At 42.9% G+C, this 15,633-nt stretch overlaps 1 protein-coding gene across 2 annotated transcripts in view; it reads right to left on the bottom strand.

The window, feature by feature from the left end:
- Positions 1-201: 201 nt before the first annotated feature.
- Positions 202-15,633, bottom strand: part of KCNQ3 (potassium voltage-gated channel subfamily Q member 3) — a 272,131-nt gene continuing 256,699 nt past the window's right edge. For both annotated transcript variants that reach the window (XM_059723739.1, XM_059723741.1), the window contains 4 exons: positions 14,371-14,502; positions 10,880-10,978; positions 9,950-10,034; positions 202-8,368 (listed from right to left, as the gene is read on the bottom strand). In XM_059723739.1, the coding sequence (XP_059579722.1) occupies positions 7,634-8,368; positions 9,950-10,034; positions 10,880-10,978; positions 14,371-14,502 (1,051 nt within the window). In that variant the 3' untranslated portion in view covers positions 202-7,633. The remainder of the gene's footprint in view (positions 8,369-9,949; positions 10,035-10,879; positions 10,979-14,370; positions 14,503-15,633) is intronic.

The following is a 15,633-nucleotide window of genomic DNA, read 5'->3' as shown; positions in this document are numbered from 1 at the left end:
AAACTACATGGATGAGCAAGAAACTTGTATATCAATGCAGCAGGATAAAATCCATTATTTGTTCTCTGTTCAATGCCACACGGATGAAGTCAGCATTATTTCTGCTACCGACTTCGTTGGGGGCAGAACCGGGCCCATACCCATCAGCTCTGCACCCATATGAACCAGACTATATGATGAAATGAAACTCCTTCCACGTCATAATTGAAATTTCTATTTATTAATAAGTGGTGCAGTTTTTAAAGACAGAACATAAAAAAATCAGTTAAGAAGTATTGTTTGCATAATATATTGAAATAAACATATTAAAGTTGTTCAAATATTGGACAGTGCCAGAATATAAATTACAGGTACAGTTTAAAAATTACAATAAATAATATTATAAAGAGCACTAAAGGCCACTTGTAGAAAAGTTGTGTTCCCTTGTCAGCCAGAATCTGAAAAGCATCTTTGTAGCATGGAGAAAATTTCAGTGAGCAAGGCACAAATACTAGTAATAACCAAATGCCTAAACTAGAAAACAAAATGCAGTTGGCTATATAACCTCAAGTCGTAACCTACCCTTAAGATGGAAATAGGCTCCCACTTCCACTGTTTTGCTTCACTTAATGGCAGTGGAAACAGTTAAAAGCTGACCGGTGAGGATCAGGCTCTACAGCCTACATTTTCAAATGTGATTGGTGCTGGCGGGATCCTCATGTTTCTTTGACACACCCAATGAAAGGCTCCTTTAAAAGGGTCTGAGTTTTAGAAGTGCTGCACACCCATCCTCTCAAAATCAAGCCCCTCCAAGGTGCCTTAGGTCGGGCTCCTGAAAACTGAGACCACTCTGAAGTCATTAGCGACTGTTGAGGCGGTACCCACATCCCTTCCACGCTTGAAACTCCACGTCAAGTTGGTGGCAGTGTGCGGTGTGTAAGGACACAAGATCTGGTTATTTAGTTACTTGCTGCAATTGCAAGAGCAAATCAGATCTGGTATAACGGGTACAACTCCACAGTTATCAGTGGAGCTGCAAAGAAGGCTGAATTTGCTCCTTAATTTGCACTGCCTGACAGCTGTAGGCACTGACCCTGCAAAGCGATCCGCAAGTAGATGAAACCCAAGTCAGGGTTCATACAGGTCCAGGCACAAATTAGCTTGCAGGGCCCTGGACCAAGAGGACGAAGAACAGAGCAGTTTGCAGCAACACAACGTTCCAACCATTCCCTCTTAAACAGTGCAGCAAAGGTCTAGACAAGAGCAAAGCACACGTAAACCAAAGGTGTTTTAGGGAGAGATCCTGGAGTCCTTTCACATGCTAAATTCCTACTAACTTCTCTAGGAATTGTACATGCCAAGCCACTGCAGGATCAAGCACAAGACCAGACAACACCCATTGTTTCAATAGATTTTTCTTAAAGGAACAATTCTGTAAATGGACCATACAACCGGGTTAGCTAAAACTGGACACTTGCTCTTGACATCTGCATCTGCAATAATGAAACACCTTCAGTTTTAATGTAGAGAAAAATCAGAGGGTATAAAATAAAGCTGAGAGGAGAGCCACACAATGTAAACATAGACCAACCTTTCCCAAAACCTATACATGTGCTCGACTTGTTACAAAGAAAGAATCAGTATAAAAACATAACTAATACAAAAAAGTGAGCTGATCATTTGCATTTTGGAATGATCATTTCTGGAATGAATCCAAATATATCCACATATACATATTTAAAAAAAAAAAAAAAAAGTTTAGGACCTGCCTTTGCTCCCAGTTAAATAAAAAAAATCAATATAAGATTTGCCACTGACTTTATGGACCAAAGAATAAATGCCTAAGTACTTGCTAATTATGAGAGGGCTAGGATGCCAGTCACATCACAAGATGTATTTTCCAGCCCTGAAATACATGGTTGATCTCCAGCAGTTGTTAAGTCAGCAAAGAGTGCATTCATCCTATGTCAAGTTAATTTAATCCTTTTAAAATTAAGCAGATTAACAATGATTTCATCCTATTTAAAGGTTAATGATGTGTAAACAAAGAGTCAGTGTCACCCCAGACATTAGGAAGGTCTGCCCTTACTGTAATTGCTAGCACTGAAATGCCACGTGCTAATACGAGATGGTATAAATCCACCTCACTCCTACTATAAAAATTAACGTTGACCTAGACGTTGCCGTCAGATGAAATGCTGAACCATGCTTCCCAGAGCATGCAGCAAACCATTTGTACAATACAGATCCTGCTTTCAAAGTATTGTGTTAAAACAGGCTAATAATCTTTATTTCATTTTGCCCAAATACCAAGTCACTTTCTTAAGTGCACAAATTGCAGCTATTAGTTTCATTTGATTATAGTCAAAGGAATACAAGCTTGGCTGCCATCCAGGTTGATCTCAGAGGCGCCTAAACAGGACCTAGGTGGGTTTTCAGCCCCTAAGTCACTAGAAGCGATGCAGTTTGACCCGGTTCCACTGGTGATGAACCCAGTAGGTGCCTATATACTAGTAATGCTTCCATTTTGGATGCCAAGTTCTCAGGGTGTCTACTACCTGAGCCTGCCCAGAAATGATCCAGCTTGAGCAACTCCTGTTGTGAACCAGATTGATGCTAAGGAGGCCCTGGTAATACTTGATCTATTAGGCATTCTCCACACACTTAATTTGCATCAACAGTGCTGAACTCAACTCAACTGCGATGATTGTGGCAGCATTCAAATCTCTTGCCCCATCGTCTAGTGGACAGAGCAGTCACAGGAAGAGGCAGGCCTGGGTTTTAGGTTTGCATCAGCCTGGAGGGATTTGAAACCTACTTTCTTGTTTCTCTGGCTGTGTCTGACTTCTCAGGGCCTCTCTGACTTTCTCAATCAACGGAAGTGCCAGACCCTTTGCCTTGACTGTATAGGGTGCCTAAACGTGGTCAAAGTGATTGCTTTTCATGCCAAGGCTTATAGGGTGCCTACACACGTGCTCTGATGCATTCTTATTAGAACACGCCGGGGCAGACTCAATTAATCGAGTCTGCTCCGTGTTCTAATTAGAACGCTCTAGCGTCACTGCAGCGTCATGTGTCCCCATGGGTTTAAAAATGGCCACTGGGGTGCTTTAACTTTTAGCTTCAGTTAAACCATCCTGTGGCCATTTTTAGATGTCTGATGGCTTAATACACGTGACGCTGCATCATTTTAATTGGAGTGGCTCTCTGGGAACTGCTCCAACGCCCCCCCCAACGCACCCATGAGCACATGTATAGACACCCCTAGGTTTTAGGCTCTGGCATGCTTAAATGTAGGTCCAATGTGGATCTGCACCCTGTGTCTAATGATACCATTAATTAGTAAACAATATGTCAGTCTAAATTTTCACAGGCCTTTGAAGAAGATTCCCAAATTCCTTTCCTTGTATAGGCTCCATATGGATCTCCATGCTTACTTATACACACTGCTAACGTACACACAGCAATCAGGTAGATCGTTAATGCCCCAGGGAACACACAAAAATGCCCATCTATAAAAAAGAAAGTCAGACTCTATATATAGTACTTGGAGGCACATTTTTGGAGGATGCTGTGATTCACAAGGCCAACTCCTCCACCGGTATAAACCAGAGTGGGCCCAGTTTGATGGAAAGATGATGATTTATACCCATACAGGATCTGGCTCATAAGGTACATACTAGATAATACTCAGCAAGCATGTAGATCCATGTAGGTCCAAGGTATTTAGTTACTTAATCCCCACTGATAGTAAAGTAGGTCCCCACTGACCTCTCAAAAGCTGGGCCATAGTAGTGACGTTTTTCTGCAGCCTACTTTGAAGTTGTCTTAATATTCAGATGGTCCCAAGATGCAAGTTTGAATGTTTGAGCATGCATGGCTTTGGGATCTTTGTTCAGTCCCATATGGAAACACATGGAAAATACAGAAAGGCTGACTACACATCTTCTCAGAGGGGAAAAAGTAATAAATAAATAACCAGGGTTATTATGCTCAATGAATAAATAACTAGATTTATGGTTCAACTGACAAAACCACTGTAATTCTTCTTGAATTATTAGGTCACTATCTTCTATTTCCTGTTCACAGTATCCTGAAAGAATTGGGTGATAGTTGTGCAGTCTAAAATATAACGGGACGACATCTTGGCCAATTCCTGAGCTCCTTATCCAAATTTTCCTTAGGTTTTGCTCAGGCAAATTCCCATCAACTTCAACAGGAATTTGCTTGGCTAAAGATCAAGCAAGGGTCTAAGGATGGGGTAGAATGTTGTTTTCAGAATAAATGGTCCTATTTAATTTGAGAATTATGCTATCATAATGTTGTCAGGCTCCATATGGCATCCCTCTCCTGACTGACTGACTCATTCTTATTTTGACGCATGTTCTACAAAGCTGCTATTTTAAAATATCTGCAATGATGTGATCAACTCTCAGGTTTGATTCAGGCCTTCTTGGAGGGCTGAGTGCAGGGAGATGCATGTTGAGGATGCAAAAGCAGCAGGGATGTAGCCACACTCTCAACCCAGCTGCTGCTGTATGCAAAGAGCGTCTTCATAGATGACTTCTCCAAAGGGAGGAGCGATCTGTGTCAGGTTATTGTGGCATCCTATGCTACAGGGAGACATGACTTCCAGCCACTTTGAAAAGGAAAAATTAGTTGCTGCTCTGGAGGGAGCAACAGATGGAACGGTTACACCTGCATGCGACGGCAGGGTCACAAGTGAGCTACATGGCTGGAATTTCAATCCTGGATGAAACTGGGTTAAAGTTGCAGCTGTTCTGCTACCCCTGTATCACTATAGGAGCAGCGAATTTAACAGTTACATAGTCATTTTATACTAGGAATATTATACCAGGATCATTTGAAAATGATGCAATTGTGATGTCTTTCTCTACCCTTAGACACCATAAACACTAAAATGAGCTCACCATTCCCCATGACACAGAACTTGGGCTTTTCCTTGCTCTTCTATGTAAAACAGCGGTGTCAGTTCTGCGGACTGTAGGGGATCCCAGCAGTTGCGCCCTGCTGATATTTATATTTAATTGACATAAAACAATTAAGAAAAGCAGCCCAACCTCATTTGACCTTAAGCACATCATTAAATATTTCATTGTGTCAGTGTAGTAGGATAGCTCCCAATTCTGATCCTATCCATTGTTTTCACTTTTGAATCACTGAAATTCCCTGATGCTACTTGTGGCAAATCAGTGCTCACAGCCCAGTAGTAAATGTTCACTTTAAGGCAATTCAGCTATTAAGTACAGACATTGTGGGATAATCAGTCATTTTTCACCCCAGTCTTTATGGCTGCATTTTTATACAGTTATCTAGTACTGGCTGAATCAAACAATTACCCTGACTTTTTGTGTCCTTCATTTAATGTACCATTAAAATAATAGTGTTTATTTTATTTCCTCCCCTGGTTTTTTCTGAGCATACTATACACTATTTCACAATTTATTTTTTAAAGAATACCGTAACTTGAAAAAAATAGTAACTTTCAAAATATTTATCTAGAGTTAATACTGGAAAACTTGTCACATTATGTTACCATACAAGCTTAGAGCTGAATTGTAGCTTTTAAAGCCTGCACTTCAATGCAGAAGGATGAGGTTGGGTTGGGGGTGGGACACAGAGGTGCATTTCACCATCTGCAGTCAGTGGAGACATTCAGACCCAAATTTTCCATACACTTGCCTCAGTTTTTGGTTGCTCAGTTCTCTAAACACGTGGCCTGGTTTTCAGAAAAGTTGAGCATTCCCAACCCAAACTGAAATCCATGTACTTTGAACATGGAGAAAACCCGGTGTGTTTCTACTATAAATAATTCTATACATCTGCAAACCAGTTCAATAGTATTAATCATGGACATAGATGAAAATCTTTCCATTTAATTTTCACACAAGTGTTTTGCTGCAGATGAAACCCATTCACTCCTGTCCTGACCTCTATGGCAAGGGACAATATTTGTTCTTCTTTATGGCAGCCTTTCAAACATTTGAAAACTGCTACTGTGTCCTCACCGTCTTCTTTTCTCCAAACTCAACATACCTAGCTACCACAGGAGCACCTCCTGCTGCTATTGCCCTTGTGTTTCTAGTCGTGGAGCATGCATAGCTCTGGAACATGAGGAGGAAGGGCAAAACACAGGGAGGGTGAGCAGCTGTATTTGGGGTTCACAAACCCTTTGCCATTTGGATCTTGGTTTTTTAGGAGATCTTGTACCCCTGCAGGGTAGGTGTGTTTGGGTAGACCAGGTCTAGGTTATCTGTAGGGATACTGCTACCTTTTGTAGAGGTGATCCCATCCATCAGAACGAAACAGGCTTGAAAAAGCAGCTCCATTGCTGCCCCGTGGGTTTGTGGGAAGGATTTTTTCCCCACTTCCCTTGCAAGAAACTACAGTGCCCAGCAGAGTTATCTAAGATGGCTGTGAAACGGAGGTTCATCTGTATTGATCTGGGCTGGGTCCACAAACCTGGCCTGAAGTGTGTCTGACGTACATTTATTTAGATGGCTCCGTTTGCGCTAGGACTACTAGGCTGTGTCCTGCCAACACCCTGCAGGTACAAGTCCCACCGGACAGCACCGCATAGCAACACTTGCATTCCTAATGTGCCTTTCATCTGAGGCTCTCAACGCGCTGTATGAAACATAAGTGAATTGAGCCTCACAATCCCCATGTGAGGTAGGGAAGTATAATTCCCATTTTACAGATTGGGAAACTGAGGCACCGATACGTGACTTGCGTAACATCAAACGAGTTAGTAAAAGAACTAAGAACAGAACCCAGGAGTCCCCTACATGATCACTTGTTTGGTTTTTTTTTAGCAATGTCAGTGGGAAGTTTGGTTTCATTACAAATAGATAGAATTAGCAAACAATTTGCTATAAAATAAGATTGATTGTACTCACACTGGTGGCAATTATATAACTTGTCGTGGAGATTTCCAAGTAGTAGTCAAGAGGATTTATGTTGATATGTGGTATTAAAGAAACAGGTATCTAGTTCCCCCAAGTGGTTTTGAAAATCGCAAATTTTACCCCTCATTTCTATTTTACACTGTATTTGATACAGTAAGATTGCCATTAGAGGTGACAGGAGAAATCATGTAATAGAGATCACAAATTTTGATTCCAACTTTCCCCTACTTGAAATTGCAGATGCTTTTGTCTAATTTGGGTGGAAAATGATTCACTAGCATTGGAAATGACGGTGGTGCCAGAGAGAAGACAATTTAGATTTTTCCTTCTCACAAAGGAACTTTGCTCCTGAAACTATTTTTACTTTGTTGCTCTGTTTATAAAAAGTAGGATGAACCATCACATCTCACCTGTCATTGATCTGACCATCATTATATTGAAGAACATCAGATAGATATGTATCAGAGAAGAACTTACCTGTACCATTTATATAGGGTAACGTCATGCAAACCATGCTCAAAACTAAACTCCTTAGTTTTGGTAGCATGAAAAAAACTGCATTAGTAAATTGTATGAAATGGTGCAGAATGACTACCACTAATATCACATGCATCTTATGCAGCCATTGGTGCTTTGAACAAGTAAGCTTTGGGTGTATAGTAGGTGAGATATACAAAGTGTGTTTACATTACACGGAGAAGTCGACCAGTGACCCCTCCCCTCTCTTAAACCGGCTTGTTTGAAGGGGTCCATATTGAATCTGAAATCCCATCCCCTGTTGAAGACAGAGGCATGGAGCCACTTGGTGTAAAAGGGTCAGTATCTGTGTCCGTCTCGCCCTCGGCTAGATAGCGTTTCTCTCGCATCCATGATGATCCCCCATTTGGACCAAAAAGGAAGTCGTCTTTGTCTTGGGAGATACTGAAGCCGCTTGGTGAGCGTTCGAGCTCTTCATGGTTGACTGAGAGAAGGGATAACGGGGTGTCACTGTCTCTTGTCAAGCTCCTTTTCTGCCTTGGAGAAATCCTATCTGAGTAGGGGCTCTGCTGGTCTCCTGGGGACGGGTAGCTAACCTGGGAGTCCATCAATGTGAGTATAGGCAAAACGGTTGGCCTCTCTGCATGTGACGTTGAAGAGTGGGTGGTTTGTGATCTCCCAGAGTTCTGCCCCCGTAATGACAAAGACCGCGAATAATTCATCGGATCCTGTGCTAAGAAACCATACGGGCTGACTTTGTTTACTGGAACCTGGTGGAAAGTATAAGGAGTTTCTTGAGTGCAAGGCTCAGTATATTTGTAAAGGATGCTTTTCAATTCAGAATATCTGTTTTCCTCTTTCTTCTCTGGGGGAGAGATGGCCTCTTTCAATGGCGTTAACTCAGTGACCTGGACTTGCAGCTGCTCCATATGATGCATGTGCATGTCTACTAGAAAATCCAGTTTCTTCCCCATGTCGTGAACCTGAAAAACACCAATACCAATGAGCGACTGGAAGTGAACTGCAGCTGGGGATTTGGTATGACAGACAGCAGTTATCTTTACAATATATTTTCCCACCACTCGTAATTTATCACAAAAGCAAGAAAACTATGGGGTGTTTCCTCAGGTCCTTTGTTGCAAAGAGTGTCTCAGCTTTAACTTGACCTTGTTTTATTTCACTATATGAGCTGGAAGAAAATAGCCATTTTCCTCTTTTGTGTGTTTTCTTCTGGTGCAAGGGTGATAAATATATGGGTTTGCTGTGTAGCCTGCAGGGATCCCAAGAGGGGTGGGAATTTTTGGGCAGGGCCTAATGCCAAAATTCAGGGTCTGTAGCCCTGTTGGGGGACATGTGTCAGTGGTAGTGGGGTGACAGTGGTGTTAACCCCATGCTCCCACCACCTCTGGATCTGGCCTATGGTCCAGATCTAGTTTGTGGAGAAAGGTGAGGATGACACCTGTTCTAGTTTCATAGGTCAAGACCAGCCCCCAGTGACTGGAGTAGTGATGTAAAGCACAACAGTTAGACGGCCAGAAGCCCCGTCCCAGGAGAGAATAAGAAGAGCCCCACAGTCTAAAGCAGGTGAATATTGGAGGTGACCACACTCAGCAGCAAGAGACTGAAGCAGAGCTCCACAACTGGCTTATGAAAGAAGATTAAAGGGCTGGGATGAGATTATGGAGGGGATACAGAAAGGGGAGTTCTGGCCGTCCTGTAAGAGGGTGTGATGTTTAGAGTTATGCTTGCTGGCCCCAGGCTACAGAGCAAAATGGAGGGGGTTTAGTATTTCCCATGCTTCTGGGCTTTGCTGGTTGCCAAACAGGGCCCAACTTTTCTATGAGTCTATGATTAGTGTTCAAAGACCAAAAGCTATTATGATGTATGGCCATTTGGAAGCTTCAGTCCAATTCCCAGAACCACCTAGGGTCTTCATCACTAAGGCCAGCGTAGCCGTTGTTGGTGACCATGACAGAAAGGCCACAGACTGATTTAGCCACAGCTGAGGAAATATCCACTAACTCACCTTAGTAGCTCCTGCCAAGTCATGGCTATGTCTCAGCCATGACTTCCATCTTTATGAAAGCTATCTGTACATCCGCACTTAGACATCCGCAAAATTAACTGCTGATGTAAAACCAAGCCCCCCAACATAACCAAACAGAACCATAAACCCAACTTCTCCACCTTATGTGCACCCAAACATATATATTTAGAAGTGCATGTACTGCAATTTGCAGAGACAACTGAATTATAGGCAGACAGATTGTCACAATTTGCACTCATCAAGTGCATCCTTTTATATATTTGATGCAGCAAAACAAGCATCAAGCACGGCCACTGCAGCCAGTGCTGGGATAGCCTCCAAGCAATGAACACACAGATATGAACACAATTGGACTTTGGGGATGCTGCAAATCTGTACTGAAAATTCATGGCACATGCCCATCCTGCTAAATGAGAGGAAGATGCAGTAATTAGTTTGCAAAATACACAATAATCAGCGAATTAAACAAATTAACGGAAAATTAACATGAACATCCCTCTATCTTGAAAATACTTACCTGTCTTTCAACTTTAACAAATTTGCCCATCATGCTTTGGTCTTCAGTATCTACTGTGGATGCTTTGGCTACATATGGATCATTTCTAAAAAGAAACAACAGTTCCATTAGTATTTTATGTTCCATTTTATTACATTTGTATAACATCATAGGAGCAAAGTTTAATTGAAAAATGATTACTGTTTTATTGTGGTAACTTCTTGGAATCCCAGTAATGGGCCAAAATGTGATGGTGCAAGGCACTGCACACACACAAATGACAGTCCAAACATCTTGTATGGACAATTTCAAAATTAACATTTCTGCTTTTCCTGCCTGAAATGACTTTTTGGATCAAAACTTAATTATTTAAAAAAAAAAATCAAAACTAAAATAAAATACTTCGATTAACCTAGACAGGACATTGTTTTATTAATTTTGATTTCGGGCAGTTTTCAAGTTTTTGGTGGCCTTACTCGAGGTGGGAAAATTTTTGAATTCTTGAACATTTCTGTGGGATGGAAACACAGTTTTCTGTCCATCTGTATAAAACAGTAGCTGTTTATCATAATACATCAGACCCTTGTTTTGCTATCTCCAGCTCTGGGAATTTAAATTAAACAAATGTTTAATTAATATGCAATTTAAATCAGCCAAAAGTTTGCAGCCCAAAGACTCTGAACTTCATCAGACAATGGCTAAATGAGGGGAAGAGAAGGTTGCCAAGGAGGTTATGATGGCACGTACAAGTATTTGAAGATCTGACACAAGGGTAACAGAACAGGATGACTCGTGTAGAGAAATGAGGTAAAATGAGAAGTAAAGGAAATTTGGCATTTATTAGTTAATGTGGTAGCACACTGGCTATGTGAACAAAGTAAAGTTTTTAGGGTACATGGACATATTATTTCTGTTGCAGTTTATGAGAAACATTAAGTAAAATAATTTTACCTGGGAGACTGTTGTGAAGGGTAAGAAAAAGCTCCTCCTTTTTGGGATTTCTTATGCTTGGGAGTAGATGGTGGTCCAGGTGTAAAAATCATATCTACTCTGGAAAAAGAGAGGAGGGGGACATGACACAAGTGCATAAGGTCTATATATACTTACAAGAAATGAGATCGACAACTTATCTCTGCAACAAACAATATTATACGAATACGATGATGGAGCGTGAAGGCACCAGACTAGGAATGACACGCTTGAGCCTGGTTACACAGCAAGAAAATGGCAACACTGAGAGTTCCACTTCCTTACCATAATTTCTAGACAATACTCTCTTCACGTGCAATTATAAGAACAATTTGCTTCTTTTTCCTTTTCAAAGGAGACAATGCCACATTTCTGTTTCTGAAGGATGAACTGATAAACTGGTTATTGCTTTGTGCTAACCTTCCTTCAAAGCCACCTGGAAAGCTGAACTATTGTGTGAAGGAACCACATTTGTTCCTGCGTTCCTGCACAGCTTCTTGACTGATTCTGAATTGTCCAGCACAGCACTGCTCCACCTCCAACCCCAGGACCTGCGTGATCCAGCCCGAAGGGCTCCTCCTAGATCCACACCGCTGCCGAGTTTATAGACCCACGGGGAGCCTTATAGGCTAGATAACTTGGCCTGGCATGCTAGATCAGGCCAGTGCATGGGACTGCTGCAGTGCAGCCAAATCTAGGTGTGCAGGGTCAGGCTGGTGTGCAACTGGATCTGGGTGGCAGGGTCAGGCCAGCAGGGTGGATTGTGTCCCTAGACTGACCCGAAGTGCTGACCCCATGCAGAATCTGGTCCACGGACTAACCCCTGCACCACTCATCAAGCACGTGGGGCTGGACGTTTGGGCAGCACTGGTCTAGTATATAAACACAGCGATTACATTTCCCTGCCATTAAATACAAACATTACATCTAACACATTCCAACCGGCTAAGTGGGGACATGACAGAAACCTAGAAAAGCCATGGTATGGACCAAGTGAACTGTTGCTCACAAAGTCCCAGAATACTAGAATTAGGAGGCTCCCACTGAACTCAGTAGGTGACAGGTTTAAAACTAACAAGAGAAAGAGCTTTGTAAAGCAATGTGTAGCTAACAGTCCTGTGCAAAGCAGCTAGTATTCACTTTGGATTCGGCTGGCTCAGGGGACAGTGATTCGAATCGGTGATTCAATTTGGCCGAATCTGACTCGGCGATTCGGCCGCTGCTGAATCAGTCGAATCTCCGAATTGGACAGGCCCCATCCCCCACCTGCTCTCCCAGCTCTGTCAATGACTGCCCAGCCTGTCCCAGCTCCCGGCTGTTTAAAAAAAAAAAAAAATCCCCCACTCACTGGCTCCTGCCAAGTCAGGGGGCGATCCCCACTGCCCCCACTGCTCTGCGTGGCATGGGGGACTCAGTCACAAGCCCTCAGAAGCCCCAAGGTCGCTGCAGCAGATGGTGAGTGCAGGTTTTTCTTTTTTTTAATGAACCGGAAGCAGGGTGGGCAGGATAGCCATGGGTGGGGGGGGACTGGGGGAGTGGGTTGGGGGGCTCGTGGCAGAGCCCCCCACGCAGCACAGGGCAGCAGGGGGCAGCAAGGATCACCCCCTTGCCTAGCAACAGCTGGTGAGTGGGGGCTTTTTTTTTTTAAAGGAGCCAGGAGCTGGGGCAGGCAGGGCAGCGATTGGGGGGGGGGGGGGGGGGGCTGGGAGAGCAGGCGGGGGTTGGGGGTGCTCAGGGGGGCTGGGGGAGCAGGCAGGGGATGGGGCCTGGTGGGGGTTCCCCCATGGTCCTCTTCCCCCTCCTCCAGTCCCCCCACCCACTTACCAGCACAGAGTCCAGGTCCAGCTCCCTGTGGCAGCAAGCGGGGACTGCCTGAATCTCCGAATCTTTTCCGAATCAATTCGGAGAGCTTCGAATCCATTTGGACCTTTATATTGGTCTTCTGATTCAATTCAGATTCAGAAATTCAGCTGCCAAATCAGGCCGAATCTCCTCCAAATTGAATCAGCACCCAAAGCTTTGCACAGCCGTAGTAATTACTTTGTGAAACTAATTGCCACAGGAGGTAGTGGCAGCAGATAGTATAGCCAGGTTCAAACAGGGACTGGAAAAGTTCATAGATGATAGATCTATTAATGGCTGTTAAACAGAATGGCTGGGGATGCTTCCTTTGGCATCTGGTGGATGCTAGAGAGAGTATTGAATAGGGGATAGTTAACCTTAGAGATACCTGTTTTGATGCTCTCCCTGTATAACATCCACTTCTGCTGCTGGCAGAGACAAGACACTGGTCTAGATGGACCATTGGTCTGGCCCAGTTTGGCACTTCTTATGTTCTCATTGATTTCATAGACATTAGGGCTGGAAGGGACCTCGCAACATCAATTGGGTCCAGCCCCTACCCAAGGGGCAGGAAGTCAGCTGGGGTCAGATCACCCCAGCAAGATAAACATCCAGGTGTTTCTTAAAGGTATTCAGAGTAGGTGCTTGCAGGACTTCGGGGAGTCTATTCCAGACTCTGGCGGCTTGGACGATAAAGAAGTTTTTCCTTATGTCCAGTCTAAAATGATCTTCCAGCAGTTTGCGACCATTAGACCTTGCTGTCCCTTGGGGTGCTCTGGTGAACAGACGTTCTCCCAGTTCTTGATGCACGCCCCTTATATACTTCTAGGCTGACACCAAGTCCCACCTGAGCCTTCACTTCTCCAGGCTGAAGAGTCCCATGCCTCTCAGCCTCTCCTCATAAGGCCTGTTCTCTTGCCCTCTGATCACGCCTGTGACTCTCCTCTGGACTCTTTCAGGCTTCTCCACATCCTTTCTAAAGTGCAGAGACCAGAATTGGATACAGTACTCCAGCTGTGGCCTCACCAAGGCTGAGTAAAGCAGGAGGATGCCTCACCTAAATGGTACTAAATGTGTGGGTCTTGATTGAGATGCGTCAGTAGATGCAAGCCAGTTTTATTTGCTTTGCCAGCTGCAGCATTGTATTGGTGGCTCATGTTCATCTGGTGGTCAATCATGAGCCCCAAATCTCTTTCAGTCATGGTGCTAGTGAGTGTAGCACTGCTAAGCCTATAAGCATGATGTGGGTTTTTTGTCTCAAGGTGGAGCACCTTGCATTTCTCTGTATCGAATGTCATCAGGTTTTTCTCTGCCCACCTTGCGAGCCTGTCCATGTTGGCCTGAATTGCCAGCCCATCCCCTAGTGTGATTGCACTTCCCCATAATTTGGTGTCGTCTGCAAACTTAGCCAGTCCCCTTCTGATGCCCAAATCCAGATCATTTATGAATATATTAAAGAGTACTTGTCCAAGTACTGAGCCCTGGGGGATGCCACTGGCCACCATGCACCATGTCGACTTGGTTCCATCAACTATCGCTCACTAGGTCCAACCACGAAGCCAGTTCCCCAGCCATCGGACCGTAAGGTTGTCGAGGCCACAGTTCCCCAATTTTACCATGAGCAATCTTACCTTGTCTGAAGGTATTTTATTCTGGAAAGCATGTCAAGGTGCCCTGCTGAATATTGCTCTATCACATCCTTTACATCATAAGGCCTCAAAGTTTCCTTGAATTTTTTTTTGTAGAGACGAAATTGTAGTATTCTGTACAGTAAACAGAACAATTACTAGCCTCTAATATAAATTGCACAATGGTCAGTTATAATGAAGGTCCCACTAAGCAACCAATAACTATTCTTTGGATGATGGAGGATTGAACAAAAGTGAAATGCAGGGAATATCTAACACTACATCTCATTACAAATACATTTTGTATTTTTCTATGCATCATTAGTAGGTTAGATTTTCCTTGAAAGATACATAATGGTTTTCCTTTTCTCTGGTATCACCATGTTTGGACAAAGTCCACAAAAATCAGACCTGTATCTAGATGCTGCACAACTGAAGTACAGTAGACAATTTGTAAAAAGTATCATGAAATGACTTCAAGCCTGATTTGCATATCAATTTCCAATATTATTTGATTAGGACTCAAGAAGCTTCTTATAAATGAATTACTTCCAGTTAACATTCAATTTCTGTGTAAACAGTGTAGAAAAAAAAATTAGATTTACATCTGATTTAACTTGCACAGAAATTAACTAACCTTGACCTGTACCAATTGTGTTGTACAAGACATGGGGCAGGAAAGAAAGATGCTAATTTAATTTTCTGCGCATATACCATGCAGACAATGCAACCATTGGGTTACTGTCCACCCAAGATACAATGAAAAAAATGGATGTAAAACAATGAATAAATACATCTGTAAAAAGATGCTAAAACATGCATGTTAGTTGGATTCAAACTGGTCCCCAATTTTGCATCCACAAATTTCAAGTACTTGTGGCAGCTGAATGAACTTACACATTCATTTTGTGAGAGGTGCAATATGAGAAGTTGTGAAAGAAGTCACGTGTAGAGAATTTTCCTTTTGAATCTATTGCTTCAGCAAATATGGACTAACTTTACTTTAGAGGAGAAAAAATAACAAACCATCAGGTTTCTTGACTATACACTAGCAGGGCTATTAATGGTGTTAAAGAACATACATGAAAAGACGGGCTTCCGAAAGGACAGCAGCATAACTTACAATGTGGACTTTCCTTTCCCATGACAACACAGATTTAAAATCAAAGTTTGAGTCAACTTTGAGTCAAAGTGTTAGGCGAGGCACCCTGTGTGTTCACTGATCTGGTACACTCATTACTTAAGAACAATTTCTGAACATAGAAA

This window comes from Alligator mississippiensis, chromosome 3, assembly GCF_030867095.1.
Source record: "Alligator mississippiensis isolate rAllMis1 chromosome 3, rAllMis1, whole genome shotgun sequence".
Lineage (NCBI taxonomy): Eukaryota > Metazoa > Chordata > Crocodylia > Alligatoridae > Alligator > Alligator mississippiensis.
The sequence above is the reverse complement of the archived record's forward strand: the minus strand, read 5'-3'. Positions and strand labels throughout refer to the sequence as shown.